The sequence below is a fragment of the Apis laboriosa genome, unplaced genomic scaffold (assembly GCF_014066325.1).
Source record: "Apis laboriosa isolate Shangri-la unplaced genomic scaffold, ASM1406632v1 scaffold21_cov150, whole genome shotgun sequence".
NCBI classification, from domain to species: Eukaryota; Metazoa; Arthropoda; class Insecta; order Hymenoptera; family Apidae; genus Apis; species Apis laboriosa.
Genome location: NW_025222365.1, coordinates 1,850,763 through 1,876,615, shown reverse-complemented (window position 1 = coordinate 1,876,615; position 25,853 = coordinate 1,850,763). Strand labels below are relative to the sequence as shown.

Sequence of the window (25,853 nt, the reverse complement as noted above, 5' to 3'; positions counted from 1 at the left end):
TTGTTTCTTCCCTAGAAAGTTTTTTCCTTATAGGAATCGAACGAAATGGATAGATTTGGTATTATTTAAATATATCGATAGAGTTTAGAAACGAGAATATAGAACGAGAGAAACGTCGATTCTATATAATTCTAAGAGCGGAGCTGTTCTACATTTAACGATGGAGAATAAGTTAATTTGGTATATGAATAGTTAGAAATTTTGATGGCAAATGTAAGAAGAAGAAAACGAGATGAAATTTAAGTTTAAGGTAGCTTTGTATAATTTTCACGCGAATCCTGTCCCCTCTGGAAAATTCACGCCGCGAAGGGTTAACCGTGAGATTCCATCTACGATTCCAGAATTTCTATTCCTGTTCCTCTAAAAAAAAAAAAAAAAAAAAAATATATGCCTCGAAGGGTCGAACCGTGGAATCGTTCTCCACGATCTTACGATTAAACGGCCGACGTGCTGCATACGCATCAACGACGTTAACATAACTCTTCTTTCGAATCGGAATCAAACGTCTCTTGAATAATTTATCAAATAAAAAAAAAAGAAAAAAAGAAATTCGAATTCGTCTCTCTCCCGCGCGCGAACGATAAACGTTGAACTCGCGAGCCGAAAGAGGTTAATTAGGCGAATAAAGGAAGGTGCTCGAAGGAAAAAATGGTTTCAGGATTCTCTCGAAAGAGACTCTTATGCGTTCAGGACGCGTAGTATAGCGAGAGCGGGGCGATGACACACGCCCAATATAAAACGCGGTTGTGTACGTGCGAGCACGCACTTTCACGCACACCTACGCGCGCGATACACGAAACGTACGCACGAAGCCAGCCAGCCAGCCAGCCAGCCAGCCAGCCAGGGATCTCTCCCTCTCCCTCGTCTCGTTCCTCCTCCTCCTCCTCTTCTTCTTTCGATGCACGAAGGAGCCGAGTTACACTCGGTGGTGGAGGTTACCGAATCGGGGACCGACCATTTTTCGGGGATCCGAATCGACCGGAACGCTCCTATCGATCCCTCTCCGTGTCTCATCCTCCCTCCCTCCACGGAAATTCGACGAAAACCACCCGCTTCTTCCCCGCGAGCATGGTCCCGTTACGCGCACCACTTTCTTCGTACCAGCGTGTGCGTGCTTCGAGTTGCCACGACCCTTTCTCGACGATAATTTCTCTGACCATTTCTCGCCTCGTGTAAGGAAAAAGCGAAGAAACGGTGGTGGGATTTTTTTTCACACGTTCGATGCGGTATTGAGATTGGCTTTTTTGATAAACGATGACTCTTCGGTTTTCGTATTATTTTTTTTTTTTTTTTTTTTTGGAAAAATTCATTCGCGTAGAATTCGCGTCACTTTGTACTCCGTATGCGTTAATTGACGAAAGGATGGAATATTGGAATATTGGAGAAATGTAATGACCGAGGATTGCTTCATCCCTTTCCTATTTCGAAAGGAACACGCGGATTATGAGAGAAATCTGACTCGAAACGAGAAAGCGAATTACGATCAATAAGACGAGTTATTGGATGCGGGTTAACTTCGAGGGCTAACTGCTTAAATCGCTAATAAGAGGAATAATCTCTTTCTAAATTACGAACGTGTCGAGAATCGAGGCGAAAATGGAGGATCGTTGTTTTCACAACGATCTATAGCAAGAATAAGATAAATAGAGAAAGTTCTCTTTTATTTGTATTTATAAGCGGCAAAACTTTTTTCTTTTTTTATCAATTTCCAATCAGCGTCGAGTGTCTCGAACTAACTTTCGAGAAAGAATCGTGAGAAGATTCGATGTCCACACCCTCTTGCCATTTTTCCAAGTATCGATCCGTGAAAGACTCTCGCGAGACACGAGTCGCACCGCCGCTCAATTTTTCCAAGGATTATCCCGTGCCTTTTTTAAACTCGAGAGAATTGGAAAAAAAGAATTAACAATTAATCATTCTACGTAACGCTGTCCGAAATTACTTCGCGTTCCAGTAAAAATTTAATTTTAATTTTCGCGAGACGGTACACAGTGAGTGATGGAAGGGAGCGCGATTTTTGCAATTTCATATTTTATATTCGATCTCCGGAATTCTCGTCTCGTCCGGTTCACTCCCCCACCCCTCGTGCGAAAATCGTCCCATAAAAAGCATCCGGAACGGTTTCCGCTTGACGCACGGAATTTTTCAGCACGTATTCCCGGCACGTGATCCGAAATTTCTTTCTCCACCGATCGACCGATATTGAAAACGTGCCGCCAAGGTTAAAGAAATGATTAGATTTTTCGATCACGAAAATCGATCGGAAACGAAATCGACTCGAATCGAAATCTTGCGATCGAGAGCGGGATGACACGACGCTTTTTCGTTGCTCATTTTTATAATCTCGAAACGCGAGATGGAAAATTGTTGGAATACCGTGTGGCATGCGAGCGAGTATGAGATGTCTGCGAGGATCCGAAGATCCTCTCGCGAACTTGATCATTAACGCGACTCGCCGTTATTTGCATGTTAATCGAGCAAAGTACCCGAGTTTTCCACGAGACGGTGTCGCGACTCCGCGAGCCCGCTTATTTACAACAACTTTAATTAAACCGCGCTTCTCTGCGAGTGTCCCTTAATGACGACGCATAGCGTAATTGCAGCGCAGCCAACGTTCCCTTCAACGATCCTCCGTAATACTCTCGTAAAGACTCTCGTGACATTTGCACGATAACGCGACAATCGATTCAAAGAAATACCGAATAGCGTGAAGATAGAAACTTCTCGAAATCGTGCAAACACAATTCGAGTTTCTTTCAGCATCTGAAATTTTTCGAAAACTTTTTTTCGCCAACATCAAGTTTTCTTCATTTTATTTTATCTTTACGAAATTTCATAGGCGGCTCAATTCATCACGTTCGACTCCTTCTTGAGAAGAGCTCGTGGTTTCCAACGTATCCCGAAGGAGATAGGATGTTGTTAAATTTCCGGAAATAGATCACGCGCATATCTACGAGAACCACGAGATTACCTTTATCGAAGTATCTCCGCCAAAGCAAGTTTCTTTTTTTTTTTTTTCTATCCACGATACGTCACGTCAAAGTACGTTTCGATAGATGACGTCGATTCAAACGTCCATCGCTTTACGATCGTTCCCCTGTACGAGCGAAGCGATATTTTTTATCGCGCACGTACGTGACGCGACGCGACGCAGAAGAAGAAGTCCTTCGAGTGCGCGAAAATCGCATCACGTCGACGATGTACGCGCTTCGTTCGAGACAATCGGAGGAAGTCGAGTGGAAAATTTCGTTCCGAAAAAAAAAAAAAAAAGAAAGAAAGAAAGAAAGCAAGGGAGCAACGAGTATCAGCGAGATTAACGGGAAGTTGGCGCAAGAGGTCAAGCAATAGAGCATACCCTTTGCTTAACGCAGGTAAGACGAACAAACGAGCGTAAGCCGCTCGACATCGGTCGAACAAGAAACGCGCGAAGCCTTTCGAAGCTCTTCCCCCTCCCCTGTTCGGTTCAAGGATCTATCCGACAACGGTCATCGAATATATACTGTATACGTTGCAACGTGCTTCCTCTTCTTGCGATCTTGGCGCAATTAGAAATTTTAATAAGTTGAAACTGTTCACCGTTCCCTCTATCGCTTCGCCAACTTTCAACGACTAGTACAGTAGTAGTAATTCTATAATCTGAATCGCAGGAAGCGAGGAAAAGGGAGCGAGGAGGGAGAGCTATATACAGATATCGTTAGTTAGACAAGCGTGTTCGGAACAAGCGATCGTCGTTACCGTCGAGCCAGAACAATCGTGCGCCTCTTCTCATTTTACATTCCTCTCTCTCTCTCTCTCTCTGTCTTTCTTTCTCTTTCTCCTGGCCTATCTCACACGCGACACGTCCGTCGATGCTCTCCGGTCTCCGGTCTCCGCTCAACCTCGCACGGTTTATTCTCGTTTTATTGCGATCCGTGTACCGTTAAGAGAAACCCGAGGAATCGACGACGAGACCCTCAGCCAATCGTCGATTACCACCTCTCGTTCCGAAACGTATATATACGCGTATATACCTCTCTATTACCGGAACAACAAACTGTGCGCCGTGCTGCGTGCAGCACACCGAGTCGACCGATGGAAAGTCGATAAAACGTCAGCCGAAGCCAACGAACCTGGAACACGTGAGTCATCGTCGTCTCGAGCACCTAACCGAGCGCTCTGTTAGTAAATCGACTGCTACTCATCGCGCTTCTCCGTTCAGGTCTTTTTAAAATTCGCTCGTTTCACCGAATTTTCGTTTCGCTCTATCGATAAGTAGGATACGGAGTGTTTCAGAACGTTCGTTCGCTAGGAAAAAAAAAAATTTTGAAGCAAAAGTAAACTCGAAATCGGATGAGAGATTCTCGTTTGTTATAAACGCGAGAATGAAGGAGGGAATTTTTATTTTGGAAATTCTTTTTTCTTTTTTTTTTCCATTTTCGATTCATCGTAATGTACGTTAATTTCGAGTTAAATTGGCACGATTTTCCTGTTTGCCAAGTTTTCATCGAAGATTCCCACTCTCGAAATACACACACGCGCATACTTTCGTTTCCAAAAATAATATAAACTGGTTAACCGGAGAAGGAAACGAGGAAACGATTTCGTTCGAATTTCCACAACGATTGTTAGGATTCGTCAAATTTTTCTCGATCCTTCTCTATCTAGAGTCAGATAGACGGTGCCTGTTCTTCCCTGCTTAGCTCCCGAAAAAAGAGAAATTGAAAAGTGGAATTTAGTTTGGAGAAAAACTCTGACTCCTCTCCGTTTTCCGTTTCCCTATTTTACGGTACAACCACGACCTCTTGCTATTATTTCAGCCGGTTAGTACCGACCGTACTAGATAGCAGGGAGCAGAAATCCCGGGGAAACGAGCCAATTCGCAGCTGTTTTTTACGATAACGATGGAACAATAAATAATTGTAGCGCGATGTTGCGAAACATCGAGTAAAATTGTTGCGGCTCAACCCTGAGAAATATGAACAAAAGCCGATTCGATTACCGCTTCTACAATTTTTTTCTCTCTTTTTTTTTTTTTCACTTCTAACTGTCTCATGTACAGAGACCATAAAATATTTAATTGTGTTAAATGTTATTATTTACATTGTTAAATTCTATCGTTTCTTTCGTCGTTCGAATTAAATCATAAATAGATCGATAGATATATTTGACACATCATAATTTAATGATTTATTCTTATGAATATTTTTTTCCCCCGAATTATTCTCAGAGAATGTTATGAACGAACTTATTCTCATTCGCTTTCCATATTTTTTTTATACGTACATATCGATTATATATGTACATACGATTCGTAAGATTCGTAAATAAATAAAACTTTCAGGACATCGATCGATTTCGCTCATCGATTTCACGGATTTTATGGACGAAAACTCTCGTTTTCCCTTGAAGCGGAGTTAATAAGACGAACGAAGAGAAAACGTGAAATAATCGAAGCGATTCAATTATTGTTACCGCCTTCTTGATTTGTAGCGCGTAATAAACGGTAACAGGCTTCGTTCAACTGTTGCGATCGCAATGAATTTCGCGATTATTTCCCCTGTTGCCGCCGTTCTTGGCCGAATATTGGATTCTCTTTCTTAAAATTCGGTCAAATCGAAACCGGCTCTCGAGAAGTAGTCTCGGAAGCGTCGCCTCTGACAAATTGCCAATTAATCGTTAATAATCGTCGATCCCTTTCTTGTCTTCTTTTTCCTCTCGTCCGCGCCATTTTGTTCCCGTATCTCGTTATTCGGAGAAACTGAAGAGGGCGTCATTATCGAACGATACACACGGGAACGAATACGTTGTTTTACATTGTAATGCATTCGTTGGACGGATGGGCAGGTTACTGAGATGACGTCGCAATGCGTCACGTAGATTAACCACGTAGATTCGCCTCGTCCATAAAAATTACGGATCGGAGAGCGGGTGTCGGCTCGAGAGAAGGACGTAGCTCGTTTATTCTTTACGTTCATTCGTTTTTAATCGGGAACGTTTTTTTTTTATTTTTTTTTTTTTTTTATACCGCGTAAAAAATTTTCGAAATTTCATCGTATCGTATCGATATATCTGTAGATATAAATTTAAAACATCGACAGTTAAATGCTAAATATTTAACGCTTTCAATAATTAAATTATTTGACGTCCATATCAATGTTGATACAAAATATTGCAATATTTTGCGAAATAAAACTCTTCCATCTTTCGAAAACAAATTCTATGTATCGTTTAATATATATATATATATCGCCATACTTGTCTATTTATACAGATTTACTCAAGACTATTAGTAAATTAAATTAGTATCGTGAAAAAAAAATCTCGTCGTCGTCGCGAAACACGTGGCACGAAAACAAGACAAAAATTTTGGGAGACGCAAGTTGAGAACCGTCTTTACCGAATGAACGGTACGATTACGATCGGCAGATGGGCTTGACGAATGACGAATAAACCTGGGCCAGGTTTGCCCAACAATTCAACCGGACTCGGAGGAGTCCAGGTGCAAATCCGTTAATTCTAGGGTAAGAGAGTAAGTTTCGTTTCGAGCGTTCGAGGAAAAAAAGAATCGAACAAAAATCGACCGAATTGGCCTGGGTCCAACGTATGACAAAAAAAAAAAAAAGAAAGAAAAAAAAATAACGGTGTTTATTTTACAAGAAAAAAGGGGGGGGAGTGGAGTGGAATCCGATTCGATGATTCAAGAACGACTCGACAATTTTCCAAATCCACGAGGCTGCCTTTTAACCTCGGCCTAACGAGGGAAAACGAATTAAAAGGGGATCCTGTTAAGAGGTCTATTTTTGTACTTTTGATGGACCGCTTGGAAGTAACTGTCAACATTCGACGAATTCCTCGGGAAAATTCGAGCGGTACGAACGATCGGATAACGAAAGATTGAAAGGATTGGCGGAAGCCAATGTTGATGATTCTTCCGTCGGCGGATCGAATTTAAAGGCGTTCCACTGAATCCGTTTTTAGGCTGGCAACGTCGACGCATACGCGTCTAGTCCTCGCGACTAGAATAACTCTAGAAAGGAGAAACAAACGATGGCCTAGCACGCGGACCCATGGAAACGGCGATGCATCGACCTCCATTCGGTTAGGTTCGATGATCCACTTACTACTCTTACTGCCGATATCCATTCCACTCGTTACTTCCTTTCGTCATTTCGAAACCGATGAACCGATAATCCGCGATTTTTAATTTAACGATCTTCGAGGAAATTCGTCTGATGAACACGATCGATTAAGTCGATCGATTAATTTTTTTTTTTTTTGCCATCACTGGGACTATTGCAGCAATCCTCGAACGGCGACAATATTTATTTTGATTCTTTTATTTACGTTTGACTTTTTTAGAATATCATAAATAGATTCCTAAGCTCTTTACGTATAATCTTACGAGGTGTAATCTTATCTCACGAGTAATTATCTTATGGTAATCTTATGAGGCCACCGAACGCTGTGTCCGAGTTGGTGGCTCGACCGAGCGAAACAGGCCTGGAGTGCAAAGAGTTAATCAGACGTGGAAAAAGCGTCGGACGATTAGATTGGTGGCGTTTGAATCGCGTGCACGGTTTTCCCGAAGCGAATGGAATGCGAGCAAGTATCGCTGTTTCCAAGATACAGCGGTAGACCGGCGGTCTAGTGGCCTTAAGAATGCGATCCATTGTTGAGCTGAGAATAGATTCGGATCTCGCGGCGACGCCAACCTTTCCGGCCAGCCTTCGCCACGCCCTGCTGCGATCGCGTCCGATCGAGAAAGCCGGGACGATCTCGGTCGAAGGCTAAGGTCTCGATCGATCTCCACGCGTGTGCACGGATTAGACGGCCGTTTCTCGAGCAATCGAAGCAATCGTCCAAAGCGGTTCGAGCAATCTTTTCGTTTGTCTTCGACTCGGCGACGAACGGATTTCGAAAAAGTGGTCGTGACGAGCGCGGTTCGCAGCGACTCTTGGTTCTTCCTTCTTCTTTCCCGTCACACGTTCCACGGTGTATTCGAGCCGTTGAAACGATTCTCGGAAGAAAGAACGTGACCTCTCGCGCGATGATTCACGCAACGTGACGCTTATTGTACCTTTAGTCACGCGTTGATGGAGGGGAAAAAAAAAAAAAAAAAAAGGAAAAAAGAAGAAGACGTGGCCGCGGGAGGAAGAGGAATGTGTAATTCGGAATATTTCCGAGAAATTTCTCGAGACATCGGACATCCGGTTACGGGAAGCAAGTTGCGGAATACGACGATTGAAAGTTGAAACGAGGGATGTGGCGGGATTCCGTTTGGGAGAAGATGCGAGAATGTACGAGATGCAGCTACTGTAACGAAATTAGTGCCATGATCCGAACTTTAATTCAGTTTCTATTATCTACCACCGCGTAACAATTTTCTCGAATTTTCGAGATCTATGTTGCGTATATATATACGAAATGGAATATATATAAATTTTGAAAATTAATGAATCGACGATAGAATAATAAATTGGTCTTATGCATAATCAAAATCTATTGTATAAACACGAATGAAATTCCATTTATCCTCAAATTCAAATTTTTAAAACGGATGCATCGATAAAATCGGAATAAAGATAGACTCAAAATTGGTCTTACGCGTAATCAGAATCTATTGTGTAAACACATACGAATGGAATTTTATTTATCTCTACTTCGAGTCAAATTCTGAAAATTAATGAATCGATCGACGATAGAATAAAAAATCAGAATTTATTAAACACGTCCATACGAATGAAATTCCATTTATCCTCGAGTCAAATTTTTAAAACGGATGCATCGATAAAATCAGAATATAGAATTTATTTATCTCTTGACTTCGAGTCAAATTTTGAAAACAGACGCATCGATGCAAGAATAAAGATAGGCACAAAATCGGTCTTGTTCCATTCAGATCAATCTTTCTCATCTTAGGACGAACCTCGGTGAGGCTGAAGTTTCATAATTTCGAGGGGAAAATAAGATGGATGATGGTGTGGGCCGACACGAGATCGGCACGATTTCCTATCATTTTCGCGCTCTCGATGGAAAGCTGGACGTTAATGCCGCGCTCGGCGGATGCAATTTAACGGTAACACGGCGATTTGCATAATTGGTCGAGATTGACCGTGTTCCGGTGGCTTGATCCGATTCGACCGGTGAATCGGTGGACGAGAAGAAAAGCGGCGCGCGACCAACCGATCGACAACGCGACGCGATGACTAATCGACACGAATCCCGAGAGGATACGCGGGAAATCGAGCGGAAATAGGAAGGCGTGGCCGCGAGATTGGATCGCGCGTGATAATTATTTAAAATTGCATCTTGCTTCTTTACGATATTATCACGATTCGCTTCCAATTAATTTCCAAGAATAAAGCTTTTCCTTTACTTACTTTTCCCGAATTGGAATTCTACGTGTGACGAAAACCGAACCACACGTCGAAACGGATAAAAAAAAAAAAAAAGAAAAAAGAAGAATAAGAGAACGGGTCCAGTAACGAATCACGAGCGAGCAACAAGTAACAAGGAGCGTGAAATAACGGGCCGTCGAAGGACGTGCACGGTTGTCGGCTTCGAGAACATCTGTAACGCTACGTGACGATCGGGTTGGAAGCGGCGTAGGTAGTAGGGAGCGGCGATTAAGCGGTTCGAGTCGAAACTCGAAACGTGGAGTGGAACGGGGCCATTGTCTCCTCCGCTTCCACGATTACGGTGGAAGATGGAATCGAAGCGCGGTGGGAGGGAGAGGAGAGGAAGGGTTTCCTTTCACGGAGGCCGGGTCGCGCGGTTTAAGGCCGAGAGCCCCTTAATTCGTGAGCATATGGCCGACCGCTGGCACGCGTCGCATAATTTCGTTCCAATGGTCGGCGTGTTTGGAAAGGCTGGGCGGAAATAGCCCCGGCTTCAATGAGAGTCGGAAGTGTGTACAATGAACGCGGCGCACGGCTAAGGGGGATTCGATGATCGGCCGACCAACGTTGTCGCAACGTCAACACGCCATCTCCTCCCTTCCCCCATCTTGCTTCTCTTTTAAAGAAAGAAAACTCTTTTCGCGCCTCGATTCGAAACGATCGGGCGCATCACAGTGGTCAATTGTGCGCGGTTGCCATTTCCAAATGATGTATGATCGAGAGGGCGCAATTAACACGGTAAGTTTCTGAGACTGCGCTCAGCGTGAATTGCATTTTGATAGCGGTGTTGTCAAGTTTTAAGCATAGAGGATTTACCAATGCTCCGGCATTTTTCGATGTCTACGTAATATAGTCGTATAATGTAATATCACCTTTCTCTAAATATAAATATTTGTGATAATTGACAAAGTGTACACAGGAATATATCAATAATCTTGAGCAACTATTCGATCGTTTAAATTCTTTCTATTACTGCATCGATGATATATCTTTTTATTTATTAATAATTATGTGTGATAATTATAAAACGCGGGAATAATCCTAAGCAATGATTGCTTACCTAAATTCTTTCTTAATTCGACGATTACTCATCCACCGATGATACATCTTTTTCTAATTTACTAATAAATATTTATGATAATTACAGAATATACAGAGAAATATCGATAATCCTAATCTCTAAATTCTTTCTATTCGACGATTACTCATCCACCGATGATACATCTTTTACCGATTTATTAATAAATATTTATGATAATCGCAGAACATACACAGAAATATCAATTAATCCTAAACAATGATTCCTTATCTAAATTCTTTCTATTCGATAATTACTCATTACTACATGCATCGATGATCCATGATCAACTTGTGATCGTGCGAATGAGACTGAAATCGTGCGATTCGTTAGGTCACGAGTCCGACCTATTATCTGAAATAATGAAAAAAACCGACTCACGATAAAATTCCAATAAAAAAAGTTTCTCATTTTCTCTTAAAGAACGCAACCAAGAGAGAAAGAAAGGTAACAAGCACTGTGTACAGAAGCAAAGGAGAAGATACAAATTGAAAACAACGAACACGTTTTAATTTTTTCTCCTTCTTTCTTTCTTTTTTTTCTTTTTTTTTTTTTGAAATTTCGAATACACGCGCGACTATACTATAATGTTACTATACTATATGCACTGGACGCAGTTCGCATGAAAACTCGGGAAAAGCAATAAGCGAGCTCGAGGAAGGGGTGGAAGAGCGAACGATGGTAATTTAAACGGTGATAGTGGCGCCCATATGCCACAGCTGGACTTTTATTTTAGTCCGCGCTACGCTCCACCAGAGAAAAGCTTTACGATCGTCTCTCTCGTAGTAAACGTCTACTCTGTTACGTATGGAATACGGCTTTAATACGCGACGTACGAGATTAACCCAGCTCTCCCGAAAACGACCGAGAGAAAATTCAATTGTTAAATTTCCCCAAAAGGCTCCTTTATCTTTCTGAATATCCCGATCTTATCATCTCATATTTATTTCAGAATTTCTACCAAGAAAGATTGGAATCATAAAGTGAAGATCCAAATTTGAGAAAAAAATACGATGGAGGACGAATTTCCGTGAATCCTGAAATCGGATCGAATGTTTTCCCTTCCCTTCGATGTTGTCACAAAATGAATTCCGACATTGGCGACATTGCGAAGGAATCTAGGACTGGCCATTGCCGGAGACTCGAAGGTCGATCGATGAAACTTTCATTATCCGCGAATCGAGCGAACCGTGACACGATTTAAGCGAGAAAAAAAAATGGGGGGGGGAGGAAAGGAAAAAACCGAAGATCAGAACGAGATCGAATCTCATTCTTTTTCTCTTTTTCTTTTTTTTATATATATATATATATATATTTCCAAGTTTCGAATTTTTAAAAAAATTCGTCGTCGCAAAATTGAACGAGGTTGAAGTTTGTGTTTGCGAAACAACTGAAATCGTCATAATCTGCGGATGTTGCGAACGATGCGTCGGCTGGTACGACTCGCCCACGGCTGGCACGTATCGTTTATAAAATTCTGCCCACACGTGGCACGAGTCTCTTCGTCGCCTCGATCCTCGTTCTCATTGAGCTTAACGCTCTTGACCCGTTGCTGAGCCCTGCCTTAACGGCTTGCGTTTCCTACGCCCGCCCCTACGCCACTTTAAATCCTCGCCTAGCAATTGAGATTTCCTACGATCGACACCGTCAACGTCTGAATTTCCGCCATGCCTCCCTTCCTCTCTCTCTCTCTAATTCACGAAAAATTGTGAAACGTCGTAATCCCGTTATGTTTACCCCAGAACAACTTTGCTCTACTACGTTCTTCGCGTTATCACAATTATCGTATTACACCTGATAAGCGTTCACCTTCGAGATTCGTGATAATCCTTCGAAACAACAATCTATGGTAAATACGATGAATTGCAATGAATCGATAAGAAAAAAATTGATACTGCGAGCAAAATTGCAGGAGATAAGTTTTTCGTTCGCATTAATTCAGCTTGCCACTGCTCGTGACGCCACTGTTCGGTCCATTGGGCAAATCTGCTCGTCAAAAAACTCTCTGCTCCAAGTTCTTTAATCTTCCTAGGGACATCGAACTTTGTAAGAAATCTACGATTTCGACCGGGGCTAATTAAATCGGCTTTTCGGAGAACATCGATTCTGGTTACGGATTTCTTTAAAAAAAAAAAAGGAAGGAAGGAGAAAAGTTCCGAGCAGTTTCAAGGAAAAAATGAAACTTGGCGCGTTTTATTCAGAAGTCCAGAAATTCGGCGAAGTTTATTTAAACTTTGGCTCGCCATTCAAACCATAGATCGTTAAAAAACTTATTTGGGATACGCAATAAAACTAAAATCGTTTTTTTTCTTTTTCTTACTTTTGTCAAAAAATTGCACTCGTTGTATCTTATATCAGAGGATCGACGGATTCACCGAATAAGTCGTCCGAAATTTCTGTAGGGCTATGCGAAATTTTATCGCAAAAGCGTGAACTTTTGTAAAAAAAAAGTGGTTTTCCTTTTTTTTTTTTTTGTGAAAGCGCGTTTTTTCTCGGGAACGAAGGGGTGAAGGGGTGTCGCGCACCCTCGTCGGGACACCGCGACAGTTTTTTCCTTGCCCGATCTCGACGCGTCGGCGGCGGTGGCGGCGGCTCGTTTTAACGCGCAGACAATGAAGAAGAATGTAAAGTGGCGCGGCGAGGTTCCATTGCCTTTCTCGCAGTCGCATTGTTGCCCCGTCACAGTCGCTCCGGGCAACGTTTAATCAAGCCTCGTGCAAATGAAAATCGTCGATCACCCCCTGTCCAACGAATCGCCGTGGTATATATATTTCGTTCCAACTCGATCTTCGATCCGAGACTTCGATCGAGACCCGTTCTAAAACACGAAGCGATTTAACAACGATCGATTTCGAATTTTCGAGGGGGGAAGAATTAAAGCGATTTCGAGATTTCGTGGTTAAGAAAGGGGTTGGGAATCCCTAGTTCGAGAAACTAAAAAACTTTCTTTCTAAAGAATTTTATTTTCTCGGGCTTAACAAAAAGAAAGAGACTTGGTTTTTCGATTGCAAGTCAAGTACGATTTAATTGTTTCCAAAAGTAGAAGAATTAGATGAAATTTCACGGTAAAGTAACTCAGAACTGGGTAAACTTTATTATTATTTTCAATTCGAGCGTCGGATCACGGATCGGTGAAATCTGTTTTTACATATAAAGCGACGCAAAATATGAATTTTATCTTGGACGAGGATACCTGATTAATTATTAATGGGCGTAGAGGATTCGTCATTGTTTTCCTATTTGTCCACGATTTTCGTGTTCGTCGATGCTTGATCGATTAACAATTTGCCCTTTCAGCGGTGTGTTACCTCTACGATTAAACGAATTATTCATCGAGTGCAAACAATCGAATATAAACGAAGCGACAATTTCTGTTAACTTTCTATGCGATACGAGTTAATGACATTCGGTTAATTTGTCGATAATCGGATAAAAATGTGAATTTTTACCAACAATTAAGAGAAAAGTGGGAATTTCGAGCGATATATTTAAAAGGAAATTGAAGAAATCGCGAACGTTGATCGAGATAAGGATCCATTTAAATCGAATCGCTCTTTCTTAATTATTGTCTCCCCGTGAATCAAGGAACACGTGGCAACACAACAAAAGAACAATCGGGAACCTTTCCACGATTTAACACGTTCGTTTGTCCTTTCAATCGCGAGGAACACGTGCGCCAAAGATTTCTCCGTATATGCATATAACGAGGAGGAAACACGTGTCCCTGTGCTTTACAGTTAGACATACACGTCTGCACCGACTTTTGCGCGACGTTAATCGACACCGATGATTAACTCCGACACGAGTATAAACCGGTATGAATCTCGATATCGGTCGCCGAGAACAGGAAACGCCACGAACGGCATACGAAAAACAGAATGACAGAGAATGGAGAATTTGTGCGCGAGCGAGTATTACGAGACAGTCGTAAATCGGTTTGTTCGGAGCCGACCGAGTCACCGATAAACGGAAGTTCGTAGTGAATTCGACCTTCCCCGTTAGACGCCGCTTATAATTATGATCGACCGCTTAACGAACCGTCGCGCCGTCCAACCGTTTCCAACCGATCGAGGCTGATGGAAATTGCTTTAACTCGTTCCATGTAAATATAGAACGGTTCTATCCGTGAATCATTTTCGCTTACGAACACGGCTATATACCGTTACGTTCCTAGCAACCGTCCGTTTCAGTTAACCTCTGACTGTCGCGTGTCTTCGAATCGGACCTAACCTAACTTTCCTTTAGAACGCGAACTGAAATGTATTCGTATTCGTTACAATTATCCAACGTTTCGCTTAATATTTCGTCGAATAAAAACGTATAGAAGGGAGAATTAACGAATCATTTGATTTGCAAACGAGGTACGATTTGAATGATTCTTCGATGAGAAAGCGATATAAATTGAAAAATGGAAGTGGTATGCGTGATATGATGCATTTCGTTGCCGTTAAAGAAATGTATAATTATGTATTGACGTAATTCAAAGGAGGAGCTACTTTGTGCCGTGAATTTGAAATCTCGATGAGACGACGATGGAAAAATCGCGATTAAACGAATTTTTTAGATGGTCTATCAAACACGAACGAATAAATATGCGTGTAAATATACGTATTATCAACTCGAAGTCCTATCGACTCGAAGACCACTCGACCACGTCGACGCCTCCGAGAAGGATGGATTAATCATCGATTAGAAGTAAATGATTAGCTCGTTTTGAATGTATATTGGCTAGAGATCGACTCCTCCGATGAATCATGAATCATACGAACGTGACGGAAGTAGCAAACATCTGTCTACTTGCAAGTGCTTTCTCTCTTTATTAACTTTTCGTTCGATTCGTCGATAGAATTTAAAAGGTAATTGTTGAATTCGTTTCTAGCGATTAATAATAAACGCAATTATGAACGTAAGAGAACGTAATTACTATTGTCTTCTCTATTACTTCTCTCGATGAAATTCATAAATATACTCAATCTCTGTCAATCTCTAATTTAATAAACAAAGAAAAATATATTCGTTCTTTTGCAAATATGTGTTAAAATTTTGCGTGAACAAAATCGAACGAGCGGCAAAAAGAGGAGCAAGGCTACGATTCCTATCACTTGCAACATGACGTCGATAAACGTATTGTTTCGTGGATAATTGTCGTCGTTTCGCGTTGCGCGAAATCCATAGCGGCGGATGAGCCGACCAACTATAGATTCTTTCAAGGACTTTCGACGAGTACCTTCACGGACTGGCGAGTGTTCCAAGAAGGACGAGAAAATAACGAATACGCGACGCGAGATTGTGCGCCTCCGCGAATAATTAAGCCGTTGTTACTTTCTTCCTCTCCTTCTTAGAGCCCATATCTGTGCCGCTTGTATTTAAGAGATGTTAATGCGAGAAATGTACGTAGTTTTACTAAGAAACCAGAATCAGAGAGAAACTTGATGAATTCGTTAACGTATATATATTATATTCGCAGATGCAATGAGTTTGTAATTCGTAGAAACAATGTGTTGCAACGAGTCAACCATTTACATATTCTTTTGTAGAGCGTTAGTTTTTGTTTCGAGTTTCTAATTGTTCTGTTTCTAACGTAACGCATGATATTTAACGAAATGTTGATTCAAATTGAAAAATTTATTTTTATCGATCTTTTTTTTGCCAACGTTTTTGGCCGTTCGAAAATTAAATTTTTTAGAAAAAAAAATCGATAGATTAAAAACCTTGCGTTAGATTAAGATGACGCAATTGTTCCATATCAGATAGCATAGAATCAAAAAAGCATTAAAGGTTAAGTATATATGTATAGTGTGCACAGATCTAATATCGTTTCCTATTACACACATCTCATGATATGGGTTTCAAACAGATTTCTTATAAATTATCAATAAGATAATTATTTATTTAAGCCTATAGTTTGTTCATAAATCTTCATCGATTCTGACGTCCCTCACCCCATTTCTATTCCAAAATGCGATGAAGATAAATTTCTGACAGCTATAATTTTCTATGTTTTTTTGTTTTTAACGTTAAACATTCATTTCGATAAAACAAGCGTAGATATTCAGTTACTTTTATTGCCTTTTGTCAGAGAAATGTCGAGTGATGTGCAAAGGTTAATGTATGCATTAAAATAGACTATATTCGCATTAGTGAGGTTTGCATTGTTTGGTCACTCGAAAGCTTACTGTTATATACTTCATTGCTATTTACGCATATATTATATTTATGCAAATTTCCTTATTAATTGCATCTAAATAATAAATTAAACTTTTAACTTTCTTATTTTATGATATTAGCTTTATTAGTATTAACCGATAGCTTTTGTCTCGATAATGCGAGCGAGGAAATGTATTCACCGCAATGAAATCGGAACAATATAACTTTAATATAGCTAAGTATATCTATGTATACAAGATATATACAAAGTGCATATATTGTACTCTTGTAAAGACAGCCAATCAGATTGAATGGTATATACGAATGACAGAAAAAAATCATAATAAACAATTTACAATAATAATGAAAATTAATTATTAAATATTTATGAAATTTCATAATAGATTTGAAAAAAACGTGGTAATGTATTTCTCAAACAACAAACGAACAAAGTCAAAAGAAATTTGGAATAATTGCGTTATTGAAAAATATCTTGGAAGATAGACAACAATTATTCCGCTTGATTTTTTCTTTGGCAAACTATTTAATAACTTACCATGATTCTCGGTGTGTACATCAGGTAGGATCGCGAGTAGCACCAAAACTAGCACTAATTTGCACTGCACCGTCACAGCACCGACGGTACATCGCGAATTCAAGCACCAGATATCACTCAACATGTTTTTTAGGCGGCGAATCGCAATACACAAAGCTCACGCAAACGTCATGACAACCGGTAATCACGTTTTTGCGTTCCGTGCTCTATCTACTTTCGTTACACGCACTCCACACCGTACTAACCACCCAACCCGACTGCTCCGTCGGTTGGGACTGTTGCAACACCTCTGATGGAGCTTCATCCAGACCCCCTCTCCCTCCACTTTTGTGTATCGAGCCATCGAACCTACGAACATTCACGAACTTTGCCGAGCTCGAAGCGCGCCGATTATAGTCGTCATTTAAATCGCAAATTACGTTTTTTATATATATATATATTTTTTTTATGTTTTTTTTATTCTTTTATAATAATTATCTATAATACTTTGATTTCTTTTTTTTCTCTTGACGTTCATATTATATAAATTATGATCAGCTGATATTAATGATAGAAATATACAGAGTTAATAAGTTATTAAAAAACAAAGGAATAATTAACCAGAAGATTGTTTTATCTCAAATCATTTTAAAAAGCTAAATAAATTAACTTTAATGCTTCAATATTATAAAATTTAAACAAAAAGATTAAACTTTTAATACAAGAGATCGAAGTTCTGAAATATTGATCAAACTACAAGGAAAATTGAAAGGTCGACATTACTTTAATTTGTGTAAGCAGTTATTGAATTTTAATTATGGAAAACTTGCGAAAGGAAATTATAGAAAAAATAATAATTATGTGCTTGGAACAAAACGTAAGCACAACTGAGGATTTTGTTTCTTTTTTGGTATGTATCTTTTATAAAAAATTTTAATTTTGAATTAACCTAAATAATTATTTAATGTTAATTTTTGATGCAAAATATTATTTTCTATATATATATATATATCTATTTCACAGATTACTTTATTTCTTTTAAATCCTATATATAAAATGGATGACGAGAAAAATATTGAGAATCTTATTAAAGATATAGTTGAAAAAATATGTGATGAAAAAAAAATAAGTTTAACAATATTAAAAATTCAATTATATTTTTCAAAACACTATCATGCTAGAGGTGAAAATCTATTTAAATGTATTTAATATTCGAAATAATAATTATAAATAATAATTACATAATCAAATATGTTTTCTATCCCTAGATGAAGTCGTTAAACGATACAGATTGCGATTGCATCAAAAAAGTGGACCATTGGTTGCGGAAATTTGTAAAACTGAAAAAATTGCAAATAAACAGGAATTTGAAAAATTGTATCAAAAGATATTGACGGTCATCACTATTTTAAGTGGTCTTGGAAATCCTACTGTAATTGGAGTAATTCAGTAATAATGCTAAATTTATAAATATTACATTGCTATTATATTTTTTATATTATTTGTATTAATGGGAAATAAAATTTATTACTTCAGAGAAGTTTCAACAACATTGAGAAGTATTTTTCAACCTTTGGAATTGGAATACTATGTAAAGATGTCTAAACGTGAGAAGGAAGAACAGTTAATGGAATTAATGTGCATAGTCGCAGGAATACGATTGTTTAACAGAGATTGCCAACGTGGAGGAGAAGGGATTGACGATTGTAAGTCTTTGAAAATGATTAAAATTAATATACTAATAAAAAAATAAATCGTTAACGCAAATTATCTCTTCAGTACCTGCCATTTTGCAAAAAGCTATAAAAAAAAGTCGCGAAATTATTATGGAATTTTTAGAACATTTAATGACAAAAATATACAAATTCACTGCAATTATAGAAAAGATATGTTTCGTAAAAGACTTACCAATTAATATTTTTTCAAAAACGAATATAGAATGGGCAATTGAAATGTTAACAGTATGCCGGCAACAAGAGATTTATATTAGGTATGTTCGATAACAATAATTTAATATCGATAATTAATCGTTCTTTTCATCGTAGAAAATTGTTAAGTGACATAGATCGTAGCGAAAAGGAGGTTCAAAATTATCTAGAACGTCTTCAAAAACGCTTCTTTAAACTTCATGACACTGTGAGGTATAAAACTGCGATTCCTAGTACTGAAGTATATGTAAGAAATCATTTTATATATTTTCTTTTTCTGCGAATTTTCCTTTTATAATTGTTTTAATTTATCCTTGACTATTCTTCTAGCCACAATTCATCGATTTAACTGATATATGGATGGGACTTCAGGATGAAGTGATTATAATAAGTGGTATTAACAACTTTTTTTGGGAATTTCAAACTTTGACTACAAAGGTAATTATTCGATATAATTATATACGAATAAAACAATGAAGTAAAAAAATTCAATATATAGCAATATATATATTATAGAATTACGTGAACACATTCAATGAAACATTAATTCTGGATATGCTGTCCGACAGAAAAGTACTTACAGATGCTGAAAGATTAGAACTATCGATGGGTGAATTAATAGGTTATAAAATAAATTGCAAATTAATATTATAATATCAGATAAAAAACTAGATGCTACAAATTAAAAATTTTATTTTAGACGAGTGTGGCCAATGTACTATTTATTATCCTAACGATACTGTGGATTTCGAGAACATAAATTTAGAGGTAATGTGAAGATATTAAAATTGAAGATTGTATACCAAGATTCATACCAAATATGACTTCTCTAGGTTAATGAATTCGCCATTAGTTTTTAGGATTTTGCGCATGGATGTTCATTAGAAAAGGAGTATTAATCCCGGGAAATCCGAATAATGGTGTCGTTAAATGGAAAGGAAAATATTATGTATTTTGTACAATAGAGGCAGCGAAAGAATTTGGAAAAAATCCTGATAAGTATGTCTTTGTTAAACTACAAAACTAAACTACAAAAGTATTAAAATATTAGATAAATAAATTTGTCACAGATACGTTTACGAAGGTCTTGATTTTATACGCAATCATTTTGAATACGTATATTTGTTTCAAGTATACGATGATGTTCGAGCTTTACAAACTCAAGAAATGTAAGTATTTAATAATGATATTAATTTAAATTTAATGTAAAATTATTTAATAGAGAATTTTAATTAATAAGGATATCAGAACAAGGTCCCGAGTTAAAAATTTGTAACCATCAAATGGTTCAAACAGATTTGCATATACTTCCATCATTCATCGATAAGAATTATTCTTCGAATATCTGGGAATTAAGAAATAAAGCGTTACATTTAGTAAGTTCTATCAATAAATATAATGTAGATTGAATAAAATAGAAAAAAAAGCGACTTCATTCCTTTTTCTAGGCAACAATAAGTCGATATAAAACACGCAGCACTCAAACACATAAATCCAACTTCAGATACGGTGTTTATGTACAAGCAGCTCCGCCTCGAGACAAAGAAGTTCAAACAAGAAGAGATAATTACACGAATACAAAGAAACTCTTAACTTATATCTTTGGTCTACGGGGGAGGAACGATGATAATCAACATGTAGTATCTTTCTTGGAAACCGAACTGAAACACTTATGAATAATATATCATATATAAATTTTGCATTAGCCTTAAAGGATATATTGGATAGGTGTCCGAAGGTATTCACGATAGAATGAAGCTATAAAGAGCACTCTTAAAAAAAAATGAAAGCAATATCTTTTTAATGATGTTTTCAAATACATTCACGAAATATCTTGGCATAACCTGTACTTTTTTTTTCATTTAGAAAACAAACTGCTATTATTATAATTTACTTCGTAACACGCGTAATATTTTCATTATCGTCAAATGTTTGCAATGATTTCTTCGTGGCTTCCATTAATTTAGGCCAGCATTCATTAATTTATATTCAAAATACACAAATTTTTCCATACAACGAGATGTGTATATCCACACTAGGATTCCGCATCTCGCATCATCAATCTATCTTACTTTCTACAATTCAACATTGCGCAATGCTGCGCATACTGTGATCTTTAATATGCATGCATCATACTTTTACTGAATACATCACTTTACCATTAAATCTTAAGAGTTAGGTCAATTTTTTACACCAAGAAACCTATATTACGACAATAATTAGTAATTACACGATAATACAATTAAATTTCGCTTAATAATAATTTCAGTGTATAATGTAACAATTATACAGAAGAGGTACAGGATGTTGATTTTTCGCATCGTCGTTCTCTTAATTCTTATCATACTTTTTTTTTTTAACTTACCACATATCTCTTCCCATTCTCTCTTTCTCTCCTTTGTTTGAAAAATTGTCCCTTTGTTACATCCATTTTCAGAAAGTAACCAATATTAAAATAAAAAGATGAAAATATCGTGTGATTTTTGGGCGGCAATAGTGATTTAGAAAAAAAAAAAAAAAAAAGAAAAAAAAATTAGAAAAAAAAATTAAGCATTACCGCAATCAGCTATCATTATTAATATTATTTTATTTAATCTAAGTATTTAATCTACTTCAATTTTTAACTGTCACGTAATAAAATAAAAAAAAAAAAACAAAATTCATTTTAAAAAAATTTAAAACAGTTTTTACTGCTTCACTTTTTACTGCCACAATGGCACACCGTATTTTCATGCTTGGTGAAAAAGGATTGTTTACAAGAACCACCAGGCAAACGATAAAACATTAACTTTGAATACATTGACTTAAAACCAGCTTATTGACTATTGGCCATTTTAATGTTTTCCACATTTCGAAATCATCCGCACGTCCATGGTATCAACCCTTCCTTTTTATATCATCGTGACATTGATCAAATCTATATAGATTCCTACTTGTGGGTCATCATTTGCATACACATTTTGGGCAGCTTTTAACAATGTTAACGAGCCGCGCTTTTAATAATGCCCATAAATTAAGATGCTACATCGCGAATATAAGATTATATTCAATAAGATAAAGCAGCTACCATGGACAACAGAGTTTATCGGAATGATGTAAACATGGCTAAAGTCTTAAGTCGCAAGAAATATGTTTGTGTTTGTATGTATGTATATTTATGTATCGTGTGAGAAAGATGGAAAGATGCACTTTGCATCTTGGAATACGTTATACAATGTTTATAACCTGTTAGAATTCGTGGTTCGAGGATGATTTAATCTACAAAGTGATTTTTGAGGTACTTCATCATACCAAAAGTTCTAAAACGTTTTACTCCAATTACTTTCAATAATTCATCATCGCAGAGTGCGTATTGCTTATTTTTAGGATCCTATAAAATAAAATATATTAAAATGTTGAAAATAAAATAAGAAAATAACATATAGTTTAATACTTACATAAAGATTCCTTTCTTTAATGATACTCCAAATCTTTTTCACAACTTCATGTCGAGCCATTTGTTCAGCACCAACAACAGCAGCAAGTTCCGGAGACAATGTGATAGCACGAGTATATCCGCCTTTAGCTTTACCTCCACCACCTTTCTTTGCTCCTCCACCCTGAGCTTTCTTAACTTTACCCCAATCTTCATCACTGTCGCTGTCACTACCCTTCTTTTTTCCCTTCTTGCCAGGCTTATCTATTAAAAATATTATTAAAAATAAAAGGATCAAAGAGGAACAAATATATATATATTTTAAATTTATTTACTTTTTTTAGGTGTTGCCTTTGGTTTCTTTGGATTATATTCTTCATCACTAGCATCATCATCACTTGCACTTTCTTCATCATCAGAAGATCCTTTCTTACGTTTATTAATTTGTTTCTTTGCAGGACTCCTTTTGGCTGGCTTTTTTTCTTCTTCCTCTTCTTCTTCTTCTGATCCTTCTTCTTCCTCTTCTTCACCATCTTCAGATTCTTCACTAGCGGTCTTCTTCTTTTTCTTTGCTCCATCTTGTTTTTCTTGTAAACACTCCATGACTAAATTGTCTACTTCCTTTTTCCTGTACATAAATTTACCATAAAATTTATCACCACATTAAATACAAAGTAAAACTTATAAATGAAATTATATTTAATAATTAAACAAAATGTTGAAGGTGGAACGAGGTGAAAACTTAAAGGAATAGTTTCACACAGAGAACCTTGCTTTTATTTCGGATACAGATAATCTCACTCTTGATTCATTTTAATTACAAGAGCGCCTGCTGTATCCAAAAACATATATCCTCTCTTTTTCTATTTCTTTATTAGAAATATAAAGTAAAATAAGAAATTTATTCATATTGAATGTTGATGATAATTTACATAAGCTCTTACCTTTCAGTAAGGTCTATATCAAGTTTTCCTTCAATTTGTAGCCTTACTTTCTTAGCTGACATAGTAGTAAGATCTGCATCCTTAAGGATAGCTAAACATAAAAATATATTTCCATTTCATGCAAAAAATTTTCTTAGCTTGAATATTCGAAATTTAACTAAAAATAGACAGTTTATTTGTATAAATTTTAACTTTAATTTATTTTCATACTTAATATATGAAATGTTATAAAATACAAGAAATGATAATGCTATTAATAAAAGATAATGTTTATATAATAGTATAAATCAATTAGAATTTAAAACATATAATATCAGATAAAATTTAGAATAATGTAAGTTTCCCGCGCCAGAATACTAGTAAATATTGAACGAAAATGGCCGCTATTCATCGTGCCGGTTGCCAATTTTTATAAAAAAAAAAAAAAAAAAAAAAAAAATTTCTGAAAGTAAATTTCTTGGAGAAAATATAATAAATTAATTGAGTTTATAAAACTGCTTTCTTTGCATCAGTGGATCGATCGTAAAATACATTGGACCTTGGAATGACGAAAAATAGCTAAAAGTTCAACCATATATAAACGATGAAAGTTCATACAGATCGGTATAATTAGCAGTTTATGTGAAAATTCAAGACAAGCGATTGAATATAAAAACTTAAAATTAAGGAAAAAATATTAATAAAGTATAAACATCATGTCCATTTTGAGGCGGCGGGAAAGGTAAAAACTAGTGAATATTCGTGGCAACAAAATACGCCGTAACTGCAACTGTAACAAGCGTGTAAAATTCGAGGGACGAGGCTATATTTGGATTGGTAAAACAAAAGAAAAAAGCAGAATCCGTTGAAATATTCTAGAAAATGAGGGCACGGTCCATGTTAAGATCACTTTTCATGGTGCAAAAGTCGTTGAAGACAAGAGAAAGAGCGAGATATGAAGCATGCGATGGCTTCAGGCGCGCGCCACCACAGTTAGACGCGTCATACAGCATACTATAGAACAGAATATAGGGAAAGCGTTCATTTCTAGAAAACCAAGGAAAAATCAAAATTTTTCCAAGACATCAAAAAATTATATAAAAAATTCAATAGTAGATTACACGAAACGGCTAGGCGATACAATATTCCGATAAAGCTGTACGTAAGTGGAAATATGATGAATCGTGGTTGTAATGGCCGGCGTGGGGCACGCCACTTCGTCACATACGTGCGCGTTAAAGTCGTCACGTCGCAAGAGCAAAGAGCCTGATTTCCTACATATTCCTACTCACAAACGTACGAATAATTTGAGCCATGAATGGTTACTAACTTAATTTTGTTATATTCGTAGGCCAAAGTTCGGTAAATCGAAGGATATTGCTACTTACCGGTGATTTCTTTACGAAGTTCTTCGTTCGAAATATCAGCCATGGTCGTCTTTCTCGCTGTGCGTACTGCTGCCAACTGAACCTATGCCGGCTGCGGACTCCCGTAGCGTCCGTTGGTACAGTCACTCTATACAGTGAGTCGAAAATACGTTAACTTTATGAGACTTTAAATACGGATATCTTGGCAGGGATACGTTAAAAATGAATACTATATACACCAAATCGTGTTAGTTTTTTATGATCTACAAGTTTCTCATGACGCCCTACTCATAATTTTGCGATCGGATGACCCTATTTTGATGTTTCGCCAATGCGTTCACAAATATTTTTTGGTAGTGATTGTACTAAGCGACCGCTCGTGGCTGCCGGTGGCGTCTATGGTACAGTCGACTCACATACCTAGTACTATTACTTCCAGATAATATATTTGCAATAATATAATAAGATTTTTCGATATTTTGAAAGAATATTACATATATTATATTTAAAAATTTTTTTTTTATTTACAAATTTCTTATACCGTTTTATATTCAATAATGAGTATAATTTAACAGATTGAAATATAATTTTTCATGATCCTTCGAGCTGTTTTATCGAAATGGACTGTACAAAGCGACCACTTCTGGATTCATAGCGTCGGGCATATAGTCGCATCATATGACAATCAGTATACATTCTAGAGATATGTTAAAAAAAAATTAATAGTTCAGTAAATATTAGTCATGATTCTATTTTCATTGAATGAAACTACATAGAATACGATGTTGTCTTTATTATTAAAGATTTATATTATTTTATATCTTTCGTATCATCTATATTATGAATTTCATTATCTTTATCTATAACAATTATAATATTCTGTCTATGAAACAAAGAATTTTATATATTGAAGTATATAATGATTTGAAGTAATCTGTATTTGCTTATATATGCAACTAGTTTATGTAACAAATATGTATTTATCATATCTAAAAATTGATACATTCACGTGTAATTGCATCCAATCAGTGCGATATTTTAATAGGCCGCGACTGTCGAAGCGACCACTCGGTTTCTTCCTCG

At 37.2% G+C, this 25,853-nt stretch overlaps 3 protein-coding genes across 3 annotated transcripts in view; 1 reads left to right on the top strand and 2 right to left on the bottom strand.

The window, feature by feature from the left end:
• The window catches only part of LOC122713060, a 44,704-nt gene extending 27,294 nt beyond the window's left edge, over positions 1 to 17,410 (bottom strand). The window contains exon 1 of the mRNA XM_043933195.1: positions 17,159 to 17,410. Within this exon, the coding sequence (XP_043789130.1) occupies positions 17,159 to 17,282 (124 nt within the window). The 5' untranslated portion in view covers positions 17,283 to 17,410. The remainder of the gene's footprint in view (positions 1 to 17,158) is intronic.
• An 873-nt stretch (positions 17,411 to 18,283) lies between these two features.
• LOC122712996 (cilia- and flagella-associated protein 206-like) lies at positions 18,284 to 20,745 on the top strand (the record flags this gene model as incomplete). The annotated part of the gene is made up of 12 exons (XM_043933104.1): positions 18,284 to 18,320; positions 18,406 to 18,586; positions 18,674 to 18,843; positions 18,917 to 19,127; positions 19,183 to 19,312; positions 19,396 to 19,503; positions 19,582 to 19,687; positions 19,766 to 19,833; positions 19,919 to 20,064; positions 20,136 to 20,234; positions 20,306 to 20,441; positions 20,514 to 20,745. Coding segments are annotated over 12 exons (1,620 nt in total), but the record flags the coding sequence as incomplete, so codon positions are not given.
• A 104-nt stretch (positions 20,746 to 20,849) lies between these two features.
• LOC122713061 (upstream activation factor subunit spp27) lies at positions 20,850 to 24,858 on the bottom strand. The gene is made up of 5 exons (XM_043933196.1): positions 24,792 to 24,858; positions 23,425 to 23,515; positions 22,816 to 23,108; positions 22,503 to 22,744; positions 20,850 to 22,435 (listed from the first exon to the last, which is right to left on the bottom strand). The coding sequence occupies exons 1-5, from the start codon at positions 24,832 to 24,834 to the stop codon at positions 22,319 to 22,321; spliced, it is 786 nt and encodes a 261-aa protein (XP_043789131.1). The 5' UTR covers positions 24,835 to 24,858; the 3' UTR covers positions 20,850 to 22,318.
• Between the last annotated feature and the right edge of the window lie 995 nt (positions 24,859 to 25,853).